Here is a 26133-nt window from a genome sequence, read left to right on the forward strand (position 1 = left end):
AGGAAGAAGGAAAAGAGGAGAGACAGAGAAACAAAATGAGTCAGTTAAAAAACAAAAGCATGTAATAGTGAGATTCTTTCTTTCGCCATGGCCCTGGCCCACTTAGATCCAATACTAAGGACAAGGAGACACCAAGTATCCCCACGTTCTACAGAGAGAAACCGATATTTGGAACCATTTCATATAATAGGGGAGTACTGCACAAGTCAACCTTCTGGAGAGACCAGTGCACCAACCTGTGGAGAGATCCCCAAATGTCCTTCTCTTGAAGGACAGACTCCATGAGAATCGTTCATGAAATTGTGTGGGTTCCTGAGAAGGCACTGATGAGATGTTTTTTCTGCAAGTGTTCTGGCCCTTTTACCTGTATCTAGAGAAGAACAAAGAACTGGAGAGTGATTGCAGGCCCAAGGGATAGGCCATTAAGAGAGCAGCCTGCTCACAACATTTGGGAAAAAAAATTTTAAAAAGTGGACTGAGCAAAGACAGCAAACCTTTTCTTGTTACATCAGTAATGCAACCAAAAGGGCAGCCCACCAAGCAAGGGGATTCTAGCAACTTAAGGCTATGAGATATATGTCCTGTGGTGGGAATGAGAAGTTATGGGGAATAAAAGAAACCTAGATCTAGATATGCAGGGAACCCTGAAGAAGGGAAAAGAAGAGAGAAGAAATGAAAAGGAGGAAGTTCAGGGAATCCTAAAGAGGGATGAGACTCAAACCTCTCTGAAGATCTCACACAGAAGCCTCTCAATAGAGTTGCATTTCTCATGTGTCAGAGGATTGTGAAATTTAGAGCAGCAGAAAGGAAGTTTCATCTAGATCTGCTTGAAAAGATGTTACTCATTTCCTCTATGTCTCCTCTCTGCCTGAAGAGCTGAAGTTATATGAGAGATAAGTAGGGAGTAACAAAGCAGGACATAGTTTCCTCCCCATTCTTAGCACCTGAAGTCTGGCCAGCAATGAGGGAGGAGAAAGCTTTGACTAAGATATAATATTGGTGTTTCAAAATGGGTTGGAACAAGTTATAGAAACTAAAAGTCACCAGACTCATTGTGTGGTGCAAAGATATTATTAAGAAATGGCAAAGGAGTTGAAAGCAGTGCTGGACAATAATTATATTTCATGTCAATATTCCACTGGATTACTACTCCTCATTATATGGTTACACACATATGCAGGTTTTTTCTTAGAAAATAAAAAATAGTATACTTAATCAGGAACTTTGCTTTTCTAATAATCTTGTGTAAACTATCTTTGATACAACTTACCACTGATTTAACTGGGTAAAAATTCCATTTTGATAGCTGAAACTCTTCCTTATTCTCTATTTTTCTTTCTATTTACTTATGTATTATTTTTTTGAGGCTGGGTCTCACTCTGGTTGTCCCAGGCTGGAGTGCATCATGGCTCACTGCAGCCTCAACCTCCTGGGCTCAAGTGATCATACCACCTTAGCCTCCCAAGTAACTGGGACTACAGGTACCCATCACCACCCCTGGCTAATTTTTTGTATTTTTTGTAGAGATGGGATCTGGCCATGTTTCTCAGGCTGGTCTGGAACTCCTGGGCTCAAGTGATCCACCTGCATCAGCCTGTCAAAATGCTGAGATAACAGGCATGAGCCACCATGCCCGCCTACTCTTCTCTTCCTCTCTTCTTCTCTCTTCTCCTCTCCTGTCCTGTCCTTTCCTCTCCTCTCCCTACCCCCTCCTCTCTTTTCTCTTTTCTTGTAATTTTGTAAGATAACAAGATTACAAGAGCATTTACAAGTAAGATTACAGGAGACAAAATCCTACTATCTACATGGTTTTAAAAGATCAATATCCATAAAATTGAGTAATATTAACTTTGCAAACTTCAGTAGATTTTTATTTCTACTCCATTGAACTATCTTTTTCTTTTTCCTATTTTTTTTTTTTTGAGATGGAGTCTCACTCTTGTTGCCCAGCCTGGAGTGCAGTGGCGCGATCTTGGCTCATTGCAACCTCCACCTCCCGGGTTCAAGCTATTCTCCTGCCTCAGCCTCCTGAGTAGCTGGGATTACAGGCATGCATCACCACGCCCCACTAATTTTTTTGCTGTTTTTAGTAGAGATGGGGTTTCACCATGTTTGCCAGGTTGGTCTCAAACTCCTCACCTCAAGTGGTTCACATACCTCAGCCTCCCAAAGTACTGGGATTACAGGTGTGAGCCACCACACCCAGCCTGAACTACCTTTCAATCTGCTAACAAACTTTAGGTAATTTCCAAAGTTGAGGCTTTTAATGAATTAAGTACTACCAACTTACATTAAGGTACATTTATTAAAACATAATAAATATAAACTATAATGAGATACTTGGAAGACAGAACAAGCCAAAGATTGTTAAAGTTTAAAACGAACAATCATACTTGACTATAAATTGTCTAAAGGACAAAACATGTCATTGTTTGAAACATTATCATGTTTAATCATGAAATGCCCTTATATTTAATATAGTAATTTGAGGATGGTGATATGGCTTGGCTCGTCCCCACCCAAATCTCATCTTGAATTCCCACGTGTTGTGAAAGGGACCCAGTGGGAGGTAATTGAAACATGGGGCAGGTCTTTGCCGTGCTGTTCTCATTATAACGAATAAGTCTCATGAGATCTGACGGTATCGTTAGGGGGAGTTTCCCTGCCCAATATCTCTCTTTGTCTCGTGCCACCCACCTAAGATATGACTTGCTCCTCCTTGCCTTCTTTCATGATTGTGAGGCTTCTGTAAATCCAGTTAAACCTCTTTCTTTTGTAAATTGTCCAGTCTACGGTATGTCGTCACCAGCAGCGTGAAAATGGACTAATACATATGGGAAGGAAATTTGTAAGGATAATTGCTTCCAACTTAAATTAGTTTTGCATATATAAACATTCTTATGTTACATAAGTGCACAGATGATAAAATCAAATACACATGGTACAAGGATCAGCATTAATTAAGAATTTGTTATTAGGATGGTGCAACAGTAATTGCGTTTTGTTGTTGTTCTCCATACTGGTAAAAACCGTAATTACTTTTGCACCGACCTAATAGAAATATAAATTCTTGGGCCCCACCCGAGACTGACTGGATCAGAGACTCTGGAAATGGGGCCCAGCACTCTGTTTTTTAACAAGCTCCTCAAAAGACTCTGATGTATGTCTTGAGTTTTCAAATTTGATCACACATTTCACCATTAGGGAAGCATTAAAAATACTAATTATTGGGTCCCACTTCTAGAGATTCTATTTAATTACTCTGGAGTGAGGTATGGGCAGGTGATTTTAAAGTTCCCCTGGTAATTATTTTATTGACAACTTAAGTTGAGAACCAATGCTAGTCTTATCCTTGAAATTAAATTGACCATCCAATTCCTTGACATAACGTCCACTTTCAACACAGGCTTCACAATTTGAGTATGTCTTCTCTTGTCTGCATCACCAATTTACAAATTCTTCTTTCCACATGTGAAGACTACTAAAAAAGTTAAACAACTGCTTAAAGATTAAAGCTGAATCCTCAGAGGGCCTTCCCAATTAATGTAAATGTGCGCCCACATATAATCTCAACCTAAAATGTGCAATTAACTTGTAAAGGCAAATGCAAGTAAAATAAATTAGGTTTGAAAATAGATGCTAGTAAATTCCAGTGAAAACCTGACCCTCAGTTGCAGCACCTTCAACTCCTAATTACCAGCAGAAACATTTCTAATCATAGGCTTTGCATGTTTTTAAATCCAAATTTTAATATTATTTTTAATGTGTAACAGTAGCCATAAACCTAACAGAGATTGTTCATGAAGCTGAAATGTAAAAACAAAAAAAAAGATTGCAGCATCTTCTGGTAGGATGAAACCTTTGGGAATCTGGGCTATTCCAATGACAAAAGCAAAATATGGCCAGGATGAATTTTATAATAAAACTAGAAATGAGTTGAATCTATATTTATTTATAGTATATTGTCAAATAGGGTGAGTGCTTTTTAAAAAATTGCACTCCTTGTCGTTTTGTATGCAGTGCAGGAATAATTTCTATTGCAGAGATCTGTGCCATTCTTTCTTATAATAACTTTAACAGTGAAATTGTGCCTACTAGACTTTGTCAGCTTCTCTTCTGATGTAAATTTGGATTTTAAATAACAATCTGAAAGGTAAATGTGTGTTACTGAAGAGAGAAACACGTCTGAGGTAAAACATGTTTCCTTGGTTGTAAAGAAGAAATGGTACTGATACTAACCCATGCCGCTAGTTTACCAATATTCCGTAAAATCTGGCTATATTTCAGAACCAAACTGTCTAGCTGCTAAATCATTACAATGTGTTCATATCCAGTTGTGTGCTGTAGGCCTCTTGTACCAGCTTTTGAGAACTTATTTTTATTTTATTTTTTTGAGATAGAGTCTCACTCTGCCACCCAGGCTGGAGTGGAGTGGCACAATCTCAGCTCACTGTCATCTCTGCCTCCCGGGTTCAAGCAATCCACCCACCTCAGCCTCTCGAGTAGCTGGGATTACAGGCATGTGCCATCATGCCGGCTTATTTTGTGTATTTAGTAGAGATGGGGTTCTACCATGTTAGCCAGGCTAGTCTCCAACTCTTGGCCTCAAGTGATCTGCTCATCTTGGCCTCCCAAAGCGCTGGAATTACAGGCATGAACCACCACACCTGGTCGTGAGAGCCTATTTGTAAATTTTCACTGATTCTATTTGCCAGCTGTAAAGCATGTGGCATTATTTTTTAAAAAAATAATTTTTATGAATTTACAATTAAACATATAATGTTTCAAACAAAGGTAATATATACCTGGGACTTCTAATTTCCTGATAATTTTACTACATTGCTCTTGAAGTTATTTGTGTCAGCTGTATCTGAATAGTGGAAATAACACATACTAGTGTGTTACTGCATATCATCCTAATTCCACATTCAGAGAATCATGTTGGCAACTTGATATTGGCCAGGGTGGGAGTATTTACAGCACACAAATAGGCAAACAATACATCAGGGTTCCTCCCCACCAGGAAATGTTAAAACATTTACCAACACAACAAGGAATGAAACCTACTATAACTATATGGGCATTTAAATCAGATAGTCATTGAAGTATGATGGCATTATCTGCACCCTATGCAAGGATCACAAAACAAAGTCAGCCTAAAATGGTTGGATTCTAGTTGTAAGCATGCTTGGATTAATAGTCTGGTCGCACTATTTATTAGCTTTGTGATCTCAAGCAGGTTTCTAAAAGTCTCTAAGTTTCAATTCCTTTATCTGGACCATAAAATGTTCTTCATAGATTTGTTATTATAAAAATTTAACAGAAAAATATGTGTCTGGCAGCCCTCCCAACCCTTCTTCGCCTCACCTCATAAAAGATATACAAGTTTGCTGGTATAGTTATTTAGATTATTATATAAAATTTTCGGTATTTTCCTCCTTTGATTCAAGTAAATTGTTATTAAAATAAAGAAACAGGTCTTGCCCTAGGCCTATTAAAAAAAAGAAAAAAAGAGAAAATTAGATCAAAGACCTAATAGAAGTTCTTTAATGAGCTCATACTTTATTTTCCTAATTGTTTTCATGACATTTCTTATCTGAATTGAGACTCTGATTCCAGGGCCTCTCTGTATTTAATGTTATTAGATTGCTCATTACCTTTTTGGTATTCTCTGAATGAGTATGCTCACTGTGGAAAGGAATCAAGTTCTCTAAAATACAAAGCAACTAAGCAGCAGACACAGCCAGATTTAGGACCACACAATTAGTCTGGATAGTGGAAAAGAGAGAGAATACACTGCTCAACCCACTTTATTGGTCAGGCTCCAGATATTCTATTATATACGTAAAATATTATATTGCCTATTGTGTGGTTCTCTAGTGCTTTCTTCCATACCACTGCTGTTGCCTTCTTTACTATGTCAATTACCACCACTTACTTTATCTATACTTTATTCAGAGGTTATATACTCAGATGTTTACAGGGACATAATAGTCTAGCATAAGAAAATTTTAGGTAAGCATCTTCCAAATACAGGCATTTAAATTGAGAGGTTACCACCATGGAAAACAGTACAGAGATTCCTCAAAGAACTAAAAGTAGAACTACCATTTGATCCAGCAATCCCAGTACTGGGTATCTACCCAAAGGAAGAGAAGCCATTATATGAAAAAGACACATGCACACACATGTTTAGAGCAGCACAATTTGCAATTGCAAAGATACTGAACCAACCTTAGTGCCCATCCAACCAACGCCTGGATAAAGAAAATGTAGTATATATACACCATGGAATACTACTCAGCCATAAAAAGGAATAAAATTATATCTTTTTCAGCAACTTGGATGGAGCTGGAGGCCATTATATTAAGTGGAGTAACTCAGGAATGGAAAACCAAATATTGTTTTCTTATCACTTACACCTGGGAGCTAACCTATGAGGACGCAAAGGCATAAGAGCGATATAATAGACTGTGGGGACTTGGTGAGGGGAAAGCCGTAAAGGGGGTAGAGAATAAAAGACTACATATTGAGTACAGTGTACTCTGCTCGGGTGATGAGTGCACTAAAATCTTAGAAATCACCATTAAAGAACTTACCCATATAACCAAAAACCACCTGTACCCCCAAAACTATTGGAATTTTAAAAAAGAAAAATATAATGAATGGAAGGGTTAAAAAAACCTATTTTTCTACTATTTAAAGTATAACAGTGTTAAATTATTAAAATGTATACTCATTGAATTATATTTTAATAAATATGCTATACATGTCTAAATTATGGGTAAAGTTTTCCCATAGTAATTTTAAAAAATCTATTGCCATGACTTAAATAAAGCAAAAGTCTTAGAAAGCCTGGTTCATTCTGTTACTGTGTTTCAGTAGACATTATTGAGACAAATGATAACGAAACATACTGATGCATGAGTACAATGAGAGTAATTAAATTTGCAACTTCATGTGACAATACATTTTTACTATTTTCAAAAGTAAGAGAATCTATTGAAAGTGGGAATTTTGCCATCAACAAAAATATTATCTTAAACTAATATTGAGTTTGTCAGTCAGAATCATACGACTCTACAGAAATGAAAACAATGATTTACCAATTACGTAATCTCAGTCTGAATCATTTATTCTTCCCAGAAGATAACATATACATGCCAATAAGAAACATGTCCTCCTCCCTTACCCCAAATGTTACTCCATGAACTATTCTCTTTGACAAGTTTAATCACTACAGATCTAAGATTAATAATGAATATTTGAGAGTGTCCTGTTAGCCGCGTAATAACCACTTCCTAATAAAATCCGCAATGTTTAAATCCATTTATTTTAGCTGAGAATATTGTTTCTGCCTCACAAATAGGAATTATTCAGAAGTTATCATTAAAGCGCACAATGAGGTCCAAAAGTTTGTAACAAAAATGCCATATCTTCTGCCTCTTTTACCTGTACTCATAAAGAAATAAATAGCCCTTTAGGGAGGGTGTAGTGGGAGGGTATCCTATCTGACACAGTCTGTAATAATAACATGTCTCACTCACAACTTACCACAAGATGCCATTTCATCTGTCTGGTCACCACAGTCGTCTTCCCTGTCACACAGCCATGCTCTGGGAATGCAACGCCCATTTCCGCAAGAAAACTGGTCTACCTGGCATGTTCTGGCTATGATGATCAATTAATATACAAAAAATCAATTTAGAGGTATTTTGAACATCAAGGATATAATTAAGCATGCAATATTCCTTTCATACATAAGATAGTATGTTTCTCTGTTAAAATAAAATATTTTAAAAGTCCACTTTTATTTAAGGCTTCTGAATACCAGCTTGCTTGTCTTCTCTAAAGTTCACATGCTTTGCCCTTCAATTATCAATGACTGCTAAATGACAAGATAGTCAGTAATCCTCACACAATTCCATAAATGAAGCTATGAATTCATTATTTTAAACTTTTGCCCAGCACATGCTTATGAATATAAGGTTGAATTAAGTTTCATCCAACTCTTAATTAACAAAAAAAGAACTGTGGATAGCATTTGCTAATAAACCAAGAAAACTTTTTTTATAGTATTGTAGAAGGCATTATTTGGACACGATCTCAGGATATCTAGTTTCTAATCATGGGGTCGAATTGTCCTATTCCTCTAACATTTTTAATGCATTTATTTCTTGATCTCTAAATGATCTGCTGTATGCAGTGAGAGTGCAGAAAATATTTTCTAAAACATACATTTGGCCTTAAGGTGTTTTTTTTTTTTTAACTCACTTTTCAGCACAATTATTTTAAAAAGTATGACTTTTTAATCAAGGTATATTAATGAACTTTGCTTTGGGCTCTCTTAAGGGTTTCAATGAACACAAACATGGAATCTTGCTTTCTGTGTTAGCCGGAGGCAGTGGTTTATTCAGAAAAGGGGTTATGTTCAAGAGGAAATTTGATAATCCTTTTCTAGTATAATCAGGGCAACTTTTAAAAAGCATGAAAGCTTAAATAGCTTCCCTGCCTCTTCCCCCAGGCCTTTGGTAGTGACATGCTTAGTTGTTTTTATCCTCTGATTTTCATTTCTTTTTTTCTTCTGTCCCTCTGAACTACGAATATGTCTTTATGAGTCTCGATATCCCATCTACCCTTTCCTTTCATTGGACTGAGAAAAAAATGAGATATATTGGGAAAGGGATATTCAGTCCTGTGAAAATTGTGGATAGGTGAGGCTTGAACAGATAATGAATAATTGGGGTCGAAGTATCAGTGGCTACAATAAGGGAATCTTGCTGAGTTTATAGACTTCCTTTTTCCTAGGTTTCAGAACCATTGTTTGTCTCATCAACACACTTTGTGAACTTGGGTACTAATGGTTGATATAAGAAAGAGTGGAGCAAAGCCAACACAATCAAATGCACTAAAATGGGTTCCATGAATTAGAGCTTCGGAAATCATTGAAAATAATTTCTTAAAAGATATATACATTTTTCTATCCTTTTAAGAAAAGTGCACTTGCAGTGTTAAGATGTATATTCATTATTTGTGAATATTTTAAAGATTATCCAAGAAAAACAAATGAAAAATTTACTGGCTTGGTTTGATACATTAGATCGTTCCTAGTCTTAGTGTCTAAAATTAGAAATATCAGGAAAATTATTATAGTATGTATTTTGCTTTGCTTATGTGATAAGGTTCCTACATCTAAAATATTTTATGCACTATCTGATTTTTTCCATTTTACAAATTCATCATTTATTTTAAATTAACAGATTTTAAATATTCCAGCAAACATGTATGCTTCTGAAGTTTTCAATGTTAACATTACAAGTAAAATTAAATAATTCTATATTGTCTCATTTAATTCCACAGATTTTCTGGTAAATTATTCTGTCATCTATACAAAAATGAATAAAGTTCTTAGATAATTGTTATAAAATTATTTCTGCTGAGAAAAAAACTGTACATGTATTTGTATTAACCTAGAGAAGGATATAGAAATATACACAAAATCTAATGTCATTAGTTTACTTGATAGGAAGGGGTAAAAATAGAAGTGTGAGAGAGATTAATAATTTTTCCCTTACATATCTCTGTTTCACTGGTTACAATAAATACCTTTTTATCTTTTAAGAGAAATTTAATCACAGAATTTTTTCAATTCTTGTTTACTTCCTTTCATCCTAACTTGCCTCTTTGTTTTCCCTTATTTTTTCTCTTTTCTTTTTCTTTTACATACCTTTCTTCCTCCTTCATTCTTTAACTATTTCATTCCTTCAGTCTTTTCTATATTCTTGCTTTATATAAATAGACATTATCACATATTTCTATCTTAAATTCTAATTGGCCTGTAATAAGAATATATTAAATTTATCAAAACCAATGTTCTTTTATTTGACATTCTTATGTCACTGTATGCTTGCCTAATAATTCAGGTTTAATTCTAGCAAAGTTTTATCAGATTGTTTTGTTTCATTAGGAAAGCTATGGTGATTAGAGTGGAAAATGAGAAAGAACTTCTATGAACCTGTCTCATATTGTGTATGACCCATCTCACATTGTGATGGTGTGGGAATTTGTGTTACCTCATTAACTCTGAAGCTGGAGGAACTGTTATGACCTATTATTCCAAAGAGTATTCACTGGATTATTATAGAGGGGAAAGTATGCCCTGAAGATATATGAATTCATTGTCTGTTCTAATCATGGAGAAAATTATTCACTTAGTCTACCAGGCAATTTTAACTGATTTCAGATGAGAAAGATGCTTTATTCCACAAACCCCCAAGGACTGTTTATCTATATGATATAATCAAGTTGACTAAATTATCACTTTCTAATCAATGAATTTTTCTGAAAACAAACTCACAACATTCACTTTTTCATCTCTTGTCACCATCAGATCTAAGTTAGTTTGGAGGCAAGATTAGCAGAGCAGCCCCATAGGACTCTAATTTTGTGGCAAATGCTACTCTAAGGAGAAAGAAATTTACACCTCCTTCAAGAGAATTGTTTATCTAGCTGCTGAATCAGAGATTTGCTGTAATCATGTTTCTTCTATAGCCATGTAACAGTGAGAATTCTCACAAGGCACACAAACCATACAGCCAAGAGGAGACTAGAGCATAGCACTATTCCTAAACTTCACTTTTCCTGTATTTTAATCAAAGCATTCTACTTAGTTTTATTTAATGTCATATCAAAATGCACTATTATTTTGTAAAGAAAAGTCTAATTTTTAAATACATTAGGGTTTTTTAAAATCAATTATACTTATCTAGTATGAATTTAGTTATAATTGGTAAAGATGTGAGAAGAGCAAATATTATGTAATCTAACCAGAGCACTATGGTGGGGAGAAATGTTGATATGAAACTGTCTAGGCTTGAATATAAGGAATGATCATGTTACTACGAGGAAACATAATTTCAAATCTAACTACTTTTCATCTTCAGTCTCTGGGTCTCCCTCAGAAGTAGACAACAATATTCTGGATGTTGACGGAGAACGGCTACCAACACCCTGACTGTGTCCACTTGCTCCAGGCCCCTGTGTATGTGCTGTTTCCTCTTCTGGGCAAATTCTCCAACCCTTTCTCTTATTATTCACTTCACCGCATCCTGGGCAATCTATTCTGGTCAATTGTTTTTTTTTTCCCAGTGAAATATTTCTACCGTCTAGAAAGGTATAGGAAATAATATCATTAACATCAGTTTACTGTTATATAGCTATATCAAATCTTATTTTTTTCTATATTTGTTACAGATTTTTATTTTTGTTTTATCTAAGAAAAAAATGTATGTACTTACATTTGAAATTTCCTACATAATCTTTCTCAATCACATTTCCCTCCCTCTCTTTCCAGAGGTAACTACTCTTAATTTGTTTTTATTTTTTTAATTTCTGGACATATTATAATACTATTCCTCTTTATGAATTCATAAACACTATATAAAATTATTTTATATTTTATACTTCATATAAATAGTATTGTTTATTTTCTTCAATTTAGTGTTTTTTTTTCCTTGGATGAGAGTATCTCATGTAATTTAACTTTATTTTTAAATTCATTTTTGTTGATATTTGAGTTCTTGTTCAGTTATTTTAATTATGAATAGCATTTCATGAATAGAACACAATATATCTATCCATTCTTCTGTTAATGGACATTTCAATTGTTTCAGTTTTTCACTATTATAGCACAAGACAATGAAAATTTTTATTCACGTCTCTCTCTTCGTGCACAGGTATTAGATTATCAACATAGAAATAGAATTACAAAGTTGAAGGTATGCACATCTTCACATTTATTGAATTTGGCCAAATCACCTTCCAAGATAGAAAATCAATTCACATACCCAGCAAGAGTGTATGACAATTCCTTTTTCCCACAGTATTGCCAATGCTGAGTTTTACCAGATTATTTTACTTTTTCTAATTGAATGGTTGGAACTGTCACTTAGGAATTTTTCTTAAGCTTTTTATAAGGCTTAGCTTAGACAGTGCTTCCTTTAAGAAGTCCTCCCAGATAGCTAAAGACTAAATTCCTTACTCTTCCCATGTGCTTCCATGTGGATCAACTTAGCAATTTGAATATTGCATTAGAATGGCCTGCTTATACTTCTTTCTCCCAGTCTTCACTCTTAGCTTCTTGAGGAAAGGCACTGTGTATTTTCTTTCATTCTATCACCAGTGCTTTGGTAGATATTTAATGAAGTAAACAAATTCACGAAGTAGAAATTTTAGAAAAAATAGGAAATTGGCTTATTGTGGACAAGGATTTTCTTTTAGATATAAAATAATCACAATGCAAACAGCTACAGGATGGTGGATTCAATAACAAAGTAACTCCCCATTGGAAAGTCTTTTTATCTAGCATATATGTCCATGTATTCACTTATATCTAGCAATGGATCGAAATCCAGAAAGAAATATGGTCTATATAAATATGCCATTTTTTTCCAGTATGGTAAGCTATGTGACCTATTTATATATTTTGATGAAGTGAAATGGAGGTACGTTGTAACTTGACTATGTACTTCATTGCTTACAAAGCAAAAGGCATATTTATTTTTATCTTTGTTCTTTTTATTCGAGTTCTTAAGGTATCCAGTGACTATAATAGCTGTCATAAATATACTGACGAAAAGATCTAGTAGTAAGCGGCAGACTTCATCTGGCAGCACTTAAGGTGGCATTTAAGTAAGTTATGTTCTATTTCCTAGTAGACCACAGGACTTGAATATTTTAGATATCTTATTATTAGGTTGGTGCAAAAGTAATTGTGGTTTGGCCATTGAAAATAATGGCAAAAGCAACAATTATTTTTGCACCAACTAACAATTAAAACTGTTTTATTTGCTCTTATACATAAACATTTTTACTTTTACTACTACAAATAGCTAGCCAATCACAAATGCTTCTTTAAAAACCATGTAGAAAGCAGCAGATTTTAAAAATCTAATAGAAATGAAGTAAACATGGTGTTATAAATTGAGCCAGCAATGCCTTCTATTTTAAGGTGAAAACAGATGATGTTTGTTTAGGATGTTATAAAGCATAATCTGTGAATTGAATCTTAACCTCAAAAGAATAATAATTGGGCTTGGCATGGTGGCTCACACCTGCAATCCAAGCACTTTGAGAGGCCTAAGTGGGCAGATCACTTGTAGCCAGGAGTTTGAGACTAGCCTGGCCAACATGGTGAATCCCTGTTCTCTTCTAAAAATAAGAAAAAGCCAGGCATGGTGGTGTGTGCCTGTAGTCCTAGCTACTCTGGTAGCTGAGGCATGAGAATTGCTTGCACCTGGGAGGCGAAAGTTGCAGTGAGCTGAGATCATGCCACTGTACTCTAACTTGGGAGACAGAGCAAGACTGTCTAAAAAAAGAAGAATTGCACTTGTTTAGACAGATGTCTCATTATGAATTATAATCATACGGCAAGAGCAACTTGAGCTAAGTTAAACTGACCATACCTAAAATTCTAGCTAATATGCAGGATAATATCATCTGGGATAAAGAGAAATGACCCTGGAGACAAAACTCTTGGATCGAGTTTCCCCTGATCTTTTACCAATGATGTTAAGTTTAGGCAAGTTCCCTCTGCCATGCCCATCTATAAGATGGATAGCCTGGAGGGTAGGGACTTAGGACTGGATGGTCTCTGGAGGTCCTTTTCTCTTAGGAAGTCTTTTGTAAAACAAAAGATTTGCTATGAGACAAAAAGATCTTGCAAAACATTCATTTACTCTAAAATGTCAGATCAGGTTTTTAATCAGGGGACAAGAGAATAACTGGCCCATGGATCCTCAGCAAATTTGTCACTACGGAAAAAAGCTGAATAGAAGACATAGACTAGGACTATGGAATGGTGACTGGTTTGCTCTTGCCAGTGTTGTTTTGTACGTAGGGAAAATCTGGAAACAATTTATAGTTAATACTCTTACCGTGCTGGAAAAAAAAGCACAAGGAAATCAAAAGTACAGAGAGGTATGTCTTTCCAAGAAAAAAACTGGTGGTGACCAAGAATGGAAACCAGTCTTCTCAATCCCTGGGTCTTCTCTCTAGAGGTTGCCCTGTATTTTTCACTGGTAATTTATAACACTTGTTATTGAGTAAGGCTTATTTTGGCAAAGACAGAAAGAGTTGATGGGGTGATTAATATGTTTTGATGTTGCTCTATATAATGGTTTAAAAAATCAGATTTTATGAATCATATCAATATGAGTCATCAAATACACTATTTTTTTCTTTATCATTTAAAAAGAAGCACTAGGCTGCTGCTAGTCAGTATCATTTTTCAACATTTATCTGATTAATAATGACCTTTCTGGCACTCCATTGTAAACTATACCACAAGCTGTGTATTTCCATTCAATGAGAATCTGGCTAGGGATTCAAAGATTTATTACAATAGAGTAGATTATATGGAAATATAAATAGGCTAGTGGTCTTGAGATTTCATGGGGAAAAAAACCTACTTCACCTAAATAATGTGCATGAATAGAAAACTATTCACAGAGGTATTCTATAGTAGACTAAATAAAATTTATAAATTATTTTCTCAAGGTAAAAAAAAAAAATCCTCCTTGTGAGATGGCCTATATCACAGCATGCTAGCAAACATCAACCTCCACTGCCAAGCAGGATTTAGTAGGGACAAGTCTTGTACAAGTAGTGTGTCGACAGTCAACCCATATGGATAGATGAAGTGCCAAATTAGTCTGGAAACCAGAGTAGTGTCCAAAGATTAAGTAAAAGATAATTTGTATTCTAGCCTTTGTGGCATCAAACTCTGAATTCATTTACTACTGCAATAATCAGATCATCAGCACTAGGAAAGTTCAGCTTAGTTCAAAGCATTGACTTGCATTTTTATGAAGACTAACTTTGGAGGAGATTTACGTGTATATCCAAGCAAACCTTTACCTGTGCAAGTTTGATTGGATTCATCTTCATTGCTCCCACAGTCATTAGCTCCATCACAAAGCCATCTCTTGGGGATGCAGCGATTATTCTGGCATTTAAACTGATCATCAGGACAGCTATGATTGACTGGGAGGGAGAGGGAAGCAAGTTTAATTATTTAAAATTGGATAAAGTTGTGAATATTTGGAATGATAGCTACAGAAAAGTTACAGTAATAATATTATAGTATAATAAATGTCATAGAGTCTGTCATTCATTGCCTTATATTTAATAGCAAATACTAATATTCACTTTGTTAAAATGTAATGCTTTTATAAAAAACATAAAGTAATTACATCTTAAATAAAAGGAAATGTATTCTTTTTTTATGTCTCCATTAAAACCAACTGTATGGCCAGGCGTGGTGGCTCACGCCTGTAATCCCAGCATTTTGGGAGGCTGAGGTGGGTGGATCACCTGGGGTCAGGAGTTTGAGACCAGTCTGGCCAACATGGTAAAACCCTGTCTCTACTAAAAATACAAAAAATTAGCCAGGCATGGTGGCACATGCCTGTAATCCCAGCTACTTGGGAGGCTGAGGCAGGAGAATCGCTTGAATCCAAGAGGCAGAGGTTGCAGTGAGCTGAGATTGATCGCTGTGGACACCGAAAGCGAAACTCCATCTCAAAAAAAATAAAAATAAAACCAACTGTATCACTAAGTTTGTTTTCTCATTCCTTATGCCAACTGGAGACTTCACTTAAAAATTTTTTACCAAGAACATTTAAAATTAACCTCAAATCTTAATGTTAAACATAACAAGTATGTATTGAAAATAATTTAGTCATATATATTAAAAATATTTTTTAAACCACATAACCATTCAAATATTTCTTAACATATTAAATAAGCCTACTTTCATTACTCTCTGTCCAGTGTTTCTTGGGAATGGAAGGAAGAACACAGAAAAGAAAATGAAAACACATAGAAGAAAAATGCATCATTTGCGACCTAGAGTTGATGTTAACTATGAGATTCTGTATTACTTAAAAAAAAAAAAAATCATCATGAGTTTTCTTCCCTAGTACAAACAAACATGCAACCACAGAAAATACTTAGGAGGTGACCAATCCTCATCTGGGAAGCTGTGCACAGCTAAGGATTAAACTTCCAATATCCAAGCACAACAGGAGGGCCATCTTAAGGTTAACCTTCTATGATTATTTTTCCTCCATTCCAGAGGCTAAATTCCTAACTGAATTGGCATGCTCTTCAATATGTGTTTCACAATTTCAACGCTGTTTTTAAGGGTAATTTCTTTATGCCCAGTAGCTACACTTCGTATGATAAAAACAAATGTTTATATTTGTTTTACTGAGAATTTGAAAAATTGTCGTTTTATCATGCTTGTTGTGTAGCAAATGCGTGCATTTCCAGTTAGTTTCTATAAAACAGTTTTTCTTTAAAGTAGCTTTGTTGATACGTGGTTTTATCACTTTTTAGAAAGTTTTTATTGATGTATAGTAAAAAAACAAAACAAAACAAAAAAATAGGGAGAAAAGCTTTATATTCTCTGGTATTTGAGCATGATTTACATTTTCTACTCACTTCAGGGACTTTAGCAAGAATAACTGCCGAGAGAAATATAAGTCATCTGATGTATTAGAGAGCCAACAATTTAAAGTACCAAGATTATACATATGCACTTCAGTGAGGCTTAATCAAGGACTTTTGCAATTTTCAACAATAAAGTAATAAACAGGAATTCAAACACCTTTTGGTTTGGAGCCAAAACACTGAAGGAATAGAAAGTAGAATAACAAAATTCAAGGTTGCAGATTATGGGTGTTTAATATTTAAAATAATCCTCTGAAATTACCTATGTAGTATTAGAATATTAACCATGAGATCTCAGAAATAAAATGTTGCTCAGAATCACTGCAATGCTTAGGGAAGATGACATAGTGCTGGAAGGTGGTCAGAGGTGTGTAACTGCTTATTGCCTCACTTATCTAATCACCCACTCATCCATGTGCCAGGCACTGTGCTAGACCCAGGAGACTACATAACACTACAACATAAGGTGTCTTCTCATGAAAATATTAATCTATTAGATGTACCAAATAAGTAAGCAAATAATTTCAATTTGGTTTGGCAACTACTGTAATAAAGAATTGTACAGCAGATGAATGTTTAACTCCAAATGGCTGTATTGAGAGTCAAAAAAAGATTTTCCTAAGAAGGTAATGGTAAGCTATGTTGAATTCCTTAGACAGAAAACAGTCAGTGTAGTATTGCAGAGGAGAAAAACAGGACATGTTTTGGAGATTTATAGTTCAAGTTGATAAAAATAAAAAGGGTAAATGGATGCATAATAGACTAAAGACTAAAAATGTAAATACAAGACAGAGCAGGAAGTATCGTATATGTGAGTCAACAGATTTTAGAATTTATTTTGTTGGCTGTGCAGTTATTGAAATCACAAGAATAGATTTTATTCTATAAATATCGCTCTGAAAATAGTGTGGAAAGTGGGCTAAAGTTAAGGGAGGAATAGTGGCAGGCATAATAGCCATTTTCTGAGTCAATCTAAGGTGAAAGCCTAATTTAGCCAATGAAAATTGACAGGAAGTAAACATAAAAAATTAATTATTTAGGAAGTAGAAAAAATAGGATTTATTTAAAAAATTGAGTGTGGACTATAAGTAAAAGAGTTCTCCAGGGGGGAAAAAAAAAACAAAAAAAACATGGCTTGGGTGATGGATTGAAGAGTGATGATGATAAGATAAAATGACTGATTAGAAATTTTAACATTCTAATTAGCAGTACAAATGCAATGCTTCTTCTACCCATAGAGGAGGTCAGTTTTCTTGTTAATTTGCTAGAAGATACAAGTCACACTGATGAAAACTTGGACCTAAGGAACCAATACATGAATATTGTGATGCAGTATTTGCACTCTGCTCAGGCATTTAAAGTTGACTACAGAGGAAGCTGATATACAGGGAGCATTCATCACAACCACAAATAGGCTGGCCCAAAGGTAATGAGTTAACTCAACTGACTCTTCACACTTAGTTACAAATCAAACTCCTTGTTCTACTCCTTCCTTCTTTTTAATTATTGCACTTGACTGATTAGTCTTAAAAGTAATAATAAATAAATAACAGTTCTGATCGTGAGTCAAGAAGTGAGACAATTAATCACTAAATAATACTCATTTATGTAAATTAGGACAAAAATACCCTTTACCCTCAGACGAAAGGTTCCTCTCCAAAAATCTTGACTAATTATAGCAATTTAATATTTAAATTTTTTTTGTGGGTTCAAACTTTGCAGGACAGATATTAATGGGTCTGAAAATAAGAAGTACATAATGTTGAAGTCAGGGCCTGAATCTGGAAATCAAGAGAAAATGCAGTCCTATATTTACGCATTTATTATAATTTATGTGTTATGTATTAATATACAATTTGAAAATATTTTTTAAAGTTCATATTCTTGAGATATTTGTCCTAAAGCATTGATGTTTGAATAAAATGGATGCCCAGACTAACTTTGCCCATTCTTAAAAAAGATCTTTAAAACTTCATTTGTATATTAATTTTTAAAAAAGGGAAATGAAGGACTGTCAATTAACTCTCATTAGTTCAGACCTAAAAAAGGACATTTATAGAAAGAAAAAAAATTAAAAACAATGTTCTTAGGTCAGATAAAAAGATCAAGGATAAATTTGTTCAACACATGCCTTCTTTTCATATAAAATATTTTATATCTCTCAAAATCACTTAGCCAGTGACTCTAATCAAATATATTCTCAAAACATTATTTAATGTACTTCCCCAAATGTTTTCCTAACACATATGTGAGAAATTTTATTTTGCCTACTAGCAACATGAAACTATTCCTATCCCAGCAGATGATAAATAATTAAATAGAAGCCAAAGAGGGGAAAGTCAAACATTGATTTCTGAGTGCCCATATGTGTTTTCTACCATGTCCTGAGACAGTGAAGCTATATAGTAACATGTTCCAAACCCATGTCTGTTTCCTTGGATCTTCTTCAAGGCTCTGTTGCCAAAGAGCAGTGGAGTGGATCGTGACCTTCTGTACCAATAATTTTGTCTTGAGGGAATTTAAATTGATTTTCCACATCTTTAAATTCAAAAATCCAAAGAATTTCCCTACAGCAACCTCTGCCAGTGGCATGGTGGCGCTGATATCATGGAATATAAAAGGAGAAATTCTTAGAGCAACTAAAATGATAATATGAAGGATGGAAAAGGATGAGAAAAACTGCTTTGAAACTATGCAAAGGAGGCAATCTATGGTCTACTCTTTATGCAAAAGGATGACTGAAAAATTAAACTAGGTTCAATTTGCATCAAAGATATTTTCAGATTGTCACAAACTGCCTTGATAATTCACACACTCAAAGACTCAGGAAAATACAATTTTTAGGTGACTTGAAAGAGAACATACAGCAGTTTACTGAATCCTCATCGCTTCCGTCTAGGCAGTCATCGTCGCCATCACATTTCCACCGAGCTTGGATACAGTGTCTGTTTTTGCAGCGAAACTCTCCAGCTTTACATATGTGAGGTAGTGCTTCTCCAGGATTAACTAGAGTTAAAAAAAACCCAAGGTATATGAACAATGCTAGCTACAGTCAGTCCATTAAAATTTAAATCTTGTAGAGTTTTTTTTGTTTGTTTTAGATTCCACATATCAGTGGGATGAGGTATTTGTCCTTCTCTGTCTAGCTTATTTTACTGAGCACAATGTCATCCAGGTTCATCCAAGTTGTTGCAATTGACGGAATTTCCTTTTTCTAAAGGCCGAGTAATATTCCATTATATAGGTAGGTTGGTAGGTAAGGATGTGTGTGTGTGTGTGTGTGTGTGTATCACAATTTCTAAGTCGAATACATAGAGAATAAAGTGGTAATGGAGAGGAAAAGAGGAGATGTAGGTCAAAGAGCGCAAAGTGGCAGATAGGTAGGATGAATAAGTCTACAAATCCAACATACAATACAAAGACTATAGTTACAATATTGTGTTAAAATATGCATTGGAAATTTGCTGAGAGTAGATCGTAGGTGTTCTTACCACATACACACACTAAAGAGTGACTATAAGAGATGATGGACATATTAATTAGACAATAGTAACCATTTCACTATGTATATTAAAACATTATGTTGTACACCTTAAAATACAATAAAAATAATGTCCTAAAATTTTACATACTTTAAATTCAAAAATATGTGATACTCATAAAGTTTACTATAATCAAACATACACAGAAATAAATTTTGCTACAATAACAAAATGTTGTCTCATTTAACTTAATTGAAACTATAAAACATTGTGGTGACAGCCATCTTTGAGAAAAAGAAAATTTTCAATTTTTCTGGCAACAAGTATTCTACTGTGTGAAAGTTGATCATGTAAATTGGGTTATTCTTGCTGTATACAACTAAAACACTACTGAGAAGTGAAGGGGAAAAAGCACTCAGGGCACATATCATGCTGGAGGAATCTAATTCTCTGCAAGCCTGGATGCTGGAACTGCCTGTTTTAACCTGAAACCAGTTTTATTGAATAGCTCCTGAAACAACCTGCTGCAGCTCTAAAACTAGTTTTACTCACCTCTGTCACTCACCAATCAGAGTTTGTGAGCTCCCCAAAACTTTAAGCATGCCAATAAGCTTTCTTGCAAAACAACATGCAACATTTCTGCTTTTTAGAAAACTTCCAACCTTCTCTTTGTTTTTCGGCCATACAGAAGATCATCTAGTCTGTGGGTATGCCCCAAACTGCAATTATTACTTCCCAAATAAAACATTTTAAGTAGGGAGATGTATCTTTGCAAGACGTATTTGATTTGACTTTTAACAACTAAGAACTTTGAAGATTTATTTTAAACAACGCTGATCAAAGTAACAACAACATTAACAACAATAACACAATACCACTTTATATTTATGCTGGGTGTGTAGTTTTGCTTTTCAAAGAGCTTTTATTCATAGTCTTAATTGATCATTATGATAACCTATAAGGTATATATGGCAAAGAATTTTACTACCTCCATCTTATAAATAAGTACACTGAGAATTAAAATAAAAAGACAATGCAATAGCACACAGCTTTGATGGCTATAATCACTTTGCTGGTCTGCAAATAGGAGAAAAACTCAGGCCTACTTAAGGGTTCTAGAAGGATTATGTTAATCAAAACTATCTTTTTATGTTTTGGGATTCTATGCAGTGTTTTTTCTCTGCATGTTCCAGGTTCTCTAAACAAATGTTAGGAATTTGGTTAAGTGGGATTTATTCACAAATTGGGTCTTACTATTCTTCTGTATCTTAGTGAATTAAATAGTTTAGAAAGAGAAGAGAATATGTGTCAATCAATGGTTAAAGTAAAGGATTTGTGTTTCATGGACTGTAAAAGGGTAGAGGGGGGCGTGTCAAGGAGAACCAATGTAAACATGAATGTTATGTGGCCTGCTGTGGCATGAGGGATAAAATCCTTTGTGTCTAATCCAGGAATCGTGTGTCTTCTACCGGAATCCATGAATCTCAGGCTAACATGCTAGCTTGCAATCAGGGTAAAATCTTAGATTCTTCATTGTTCTTGACATAAGAATTTTTCTTTTTATTCTTAGCTCTGATTTCCAAATTCTCCCAAGGCATAAAGCATCATTAATTATAATAATTCTAGCCCTGCCCAAGCCTTCCAGATGTAATCAGTAGTTATATCACAAAGAAACCACATTATCAATGCAGACTATCAGGTTTGTTTAGGTTCATGATAATAGGCTAGCTAGCAATATCCATTATAAAGAAAACATTTAATGTGCCAAGTCGTAATCCAGATAAGACAGCAGCTTAGAAGTTCAAAATGCATGGTCTTTTCCCCGGCATTAAACAAGGTCTCTACAAAGCATTTGTTTTACAATTAATTTTTACAAATTATGGTGTCTCCACTTGAGGAGCTTCTTGAATGTAGAAAGAATAATTTCACATACAGAAAGGAACAATACCTAGAACAGAATAGGGTGTAGAGTTTATGCTCAAAATTATTTGTTGACTGGTTACTGGAATTAGCAGAGATTGGCATTATTGCAGTGAGAGATTCTATTTGTGGGGGCTGTATAAATCCTTCAGGAAAACCACATCCTTTCAACTGGCTAAGCAGCTAATTCTCTTCTTTGATCACCCAAAGACATGGATAAAGTTGCAAAAGACAAAAAGATAAAAGACAAAGACAAAAAGATAAAAGATAAAGACAAAGGGATATGTAGACAGAAGAGAGTCAAAGTTCCACCTACACTCAAAAGAGTGAATATATAAAGGCCTATATATATTATTTTGTTCCAATGCATAATGTGACTGAATCTACATAGCACTTGGGTGTTTGAGCACAGCCAAAAATTGCTTTTAGTATATTAACAAGTGATGGAATTGGACACTTTACTTCAGAGTTGTGCTTTGAACTCTGTATTTGAAAACTGATACAAAACCTGTAATTCTACTGCCAGAACCATTTCTAGCAAAAATTCTACAGTATGATCTCACCAATAAAAAATTGACAAAGTAATAAATAATCCTATAATTTAACCAGGATCAAAAGTAAAATAACATGAATCATGGTATACTTGTCATGGAACTATTAATTTTTACACATACTGTGGTACCTGCTGTGAGAACAATGAAATCAGAAGGCCTATGCATGAATCTCCAAGGCACTACAAAAGAAAATATGCATTCCAGAATTATTTTTCTTTGGCAAAAACTGGCTGGAGTTAATGTCCAGGTCATAATGTTGGGAAGTAGGAAATGCTGCTAATAAACTTTTTTTAAAAATTTATTTTAGTTTGAATTATCTCAGATTGGGAACTCAGCTCAGCTTCTGGACTCAAGACATATTCCTGACCTCAGTTTAATAACCTGTGGTGTGCATGAAGAAGTTCTGATGTTTCTGACTTTGCTTTTTCTCTTTTCAAACCCAGTGTGGTGATCTATTCTAAATTAATTTTTCCCTCAATTGATGCTTTGCTGTCAACTGAATCAGAATTATAACTTAGTCATAATAGCATTTGTCCTGGGACAAAAAAAATAAAATAAAATGTCTATTATTTCTGCTTATCTAATATTGAGAAATATTTATTTGTTTATTTCTTCATTTTGGGCATCCAGATTCTCTTATTGCCTCTTTATTTGAGCAGGGAGAGAGAAAAGAACCAAAAAGAAAACATGAAGTTGTGGTTTGCTGGATCTCTTTATATAAGCTCGCCTATACTGGAAGACTGTGTGAAAAATGCTGCGATAGGTTTTGATTTTTCTCCTTTAGATCATAGCAGGATGACCTTTCATTACATAGAGTGGTCTTCTGAGCAGCCAACCTAAGTGGTACATAATCTTCTGTGAGTTCCTATGCACAGAGGGCCATAAATATTCATCTGGATGGGCTTCTAAACTTTTTACTGCCTTAAACTTTTTACTACACATTAGATTGCATATATCCTAGAACATAAGGCTTGTCACAGCCAAGCAGATAAATGGTTCACCATAGTGAAGTCCTGTTTCTTGACAGAGGAATATATCTGGAGTTCCAGAAGGTGATAAAGGTCACAGAGTACCATTGACACATAATTGTGCAATGCTGTCCCTTGGATAACCAATGTTTTTGCGATGTTCAAGTTGCTCTCCTGGGAGTAAGGCACATTGAAAAATTCTGTCTTATTTTTAGGCCACTAAAGAAGAATTAAAAGAATTACTGTTTCTTTAGACAAAATAATCTTGCTGGAGTTTTTTGAAGTTGTTGTTAATAGTGACTCACTGTCTTTGGAATCTAACTTACTTTTTGGGATTGTTCATGTCTTCATTTATTAATATTCTATATTGTGTTTTTTTCCCACAAATATGTTGAGAGAAATATAAAATTTGCTTGGTAATTGATCGCCTAGCTTTACACATGCTTCTCAGGGGTAGTAAGTTCCAAGTTACTATGCTACAACTGACATCATTTCTAGTTGTGAGAGGATTTGACCATGACGGACAAGATTCAAAAAGACAAAGTGTCCAGCCTACTCTCATTCTTGATTCCTTCCAAGCATGGCATTAGAATTCATCCTTAATCAATCATGTAGCATGTCAATATTTTTCTGCTGGGTACATGCCTTTGCTGGCATAGCCTTATGTTGCAAGTTCATTGAGAAATAGTCATTGGTGTTTAGTCCAGCTTGAACATTTGCCAGTGGGTTTTTGTTCATTTTATGTCAATTTAACAAGGATGGCTGAAACCAGGAAGATCATGTCACAATGGCTGCAACTTTGTTTTGCTTGTTTGACTCAGATTGCACAGTTAATCCAGCTAATTCCAGTTCACATGACTATAATCTAGACTGAACTAAATCAGACATCCAGAAGAATCAACAGTAATGAGAGGTTAGTGGCTTACTGATATTTCCTATGCACTACTCTACTCAGCAACCATGAATTCCATTTGTAGTTGTCTGCAGTTTAATTTTTTCATCTGCAAACTAAGGCTAACATATCTTTGAAAAACCTTTACAATTAAATAAAAAGGAACTGAAATAATTTCTATAAACATACTTTGTGTTCTTTCTTTGCATGAAATGAGTTACTATATTATTCCCCTTAATATTTCCTAATATATTTGAAAGGAACCTAGGCAAGTTGCAGGCTATATTAGAAGATATAGCAGAATTTTTAACAGCCAAATGCAACTACAAATTCTCAAATAAGCACTTATTTGTGTTGATTTAACATTGTCTAGTGCAATGAGTATAGACAAAATCCTCTTTCTTTTCCCTTTTATTGCATTGGGGTTACCTCATGTATGAATTATAGATATTAGAAAGAGACCAACAGTCTCAGAAAAAAATTTCCCTAACTTTCACCAGGTGTAAAATTACATGTGTACCACCGTGATAACAGATTTTCTAACATCAGCTTGGTAAACAACATTGTATATAGTATTTCCTTACAAGCCAAAGTCATTTAAATTTTATTTACACAGAGATATGCAGTGATAGCCTGGGTTATTTAGAAATAAATACTCTTCTCTTTCTGTTGTTTTTTTCCATAGTTAAGCATCAATCTGAATCATTTCAAGTGCTACTGAAGCGTGTGCTTAGCTAGAGTTCCTATTAAGATATTTGTATCTGTGGCTTCCAAGAAACTACTGAACATGTTTTGTTGTTTTTGATTTGGCAATTAGGGCAAAGAAGAAACTACATAAGGCAGAGTAAGGATGAAAGGTTGGAGATACAAAAAAGGAGGGACTGGTAGTCACTGCTGCGGAAAAACAATACTGAAAACCCATTCGTGCATCTGGAGAAGGTGACAGGACTATTTACTTATGTATGTATTTATTTTTGAGATGGGGTCTTGCTCTGTCACCTAGGCTGGAGAGCAGTGGCACATACAATCACATTTCACTGCAGCCTCAACTTCCTAGGCTCAAGAGAGCCCCTGCCTCATCCTCCTGAGTACTTGGGTCTACAAGCGTGCACCACCATGCCTGGCTCATTTTTTTTTTTCTTTTTTCAAGAGACAAGATCTCACTATGTTCCCCAAGCTGGTCTTGAACGCCTGGATTCAAGCAATCTTCCCACTTCAGGCTCTCAAAGTGTTGGGATTACAGCTGTGAGCCACCATACTTGGCCAGACAGGGGCATTTCTAATAGAGTACAGTACCCAAGCAAATATCTCTGTGTGTCCTCTCCCACCATGATATTTAAACACAGGTGAGCTTTGTTAAAATAAACATAAAGGACAAGCTTGATCAAAAGATACGATGTAACTATGAGGTGTAATAGTCAGTAAAGTATAAAAGTGAGCAGTTAAGACAATTTTTCAGTCTCAGGGTCTTAAGTGGATGTGAGGAGAAGCATCTGCCATTGACTTGATGATACCCAGAATATGGTATAGGAGGGCTTTAGATGTGTCTATTACAAGTACAGGTGGAGATGCCACAGACTTCTCTCCTCAGGGACTACAGACTAGGTTAAGGGTCAGTGTATACCCCAGTGAGCCTTTCTTCCTACATTCCACTTGCACTGTGGGCGAAAGGAGCAAGCTTTAAACTTGCAGAGGACTGATTCGTAACTCATCTTTCATTTTCTTTTGAGCCACAGAATGTACATGGAAATAGGAAATTGATATATATAACAATTCATTTAAGTCATGATAAAGGCTTTGTAGGA

The 26133-nt window shown here is 34.9% G+C and overlaps 1 protein-coding gene across 1 annotated transcript in view; it reads right to left on the reverse strand.

Annotated features, from left to right (window-relative positions):
- Nucleotides 1–26133, reverse strand: part of LRP1B (LDL receptor related protein 1B) — a 1946873-nt gene that overhangs the window by 740690 nt on the left and 1180050 nt on the right. Inside the window, exons 19-21 of the mRNA XM_063790432.1 lie at nt 19378–19518; nt 14917–15042; nt 7555–7671 (exon numbers count right to left, since the gene is read on the reverse strand). Of these exons, the coding sequence (XP_063646502.1) occupies nt 7555–7671; nt 14917–15042; nt 19378–19518 (384 nt within the window). The remainder of the gene's footprint in view (nt 1–7554; nt 7672–14916; nt 15043–19377; nt 19519–26133) is intronic.

Source organism: Pan troglodytes, chromosome 13 (assembly GCF_028858775.2).
Source record: "Pan troglodytes isolate AG18354 chromosome 13, NHGRI_mPanTro3-v2.0_pri, whole genome shotgun sequence".
In the NCBI taxonomy this organism is placed as follows: domain Eukaryota; kingdom Metazoa; phylum Chordata; class Mammalia; order Primates; family Hominidae; genus Pan; species Pan troglodytes.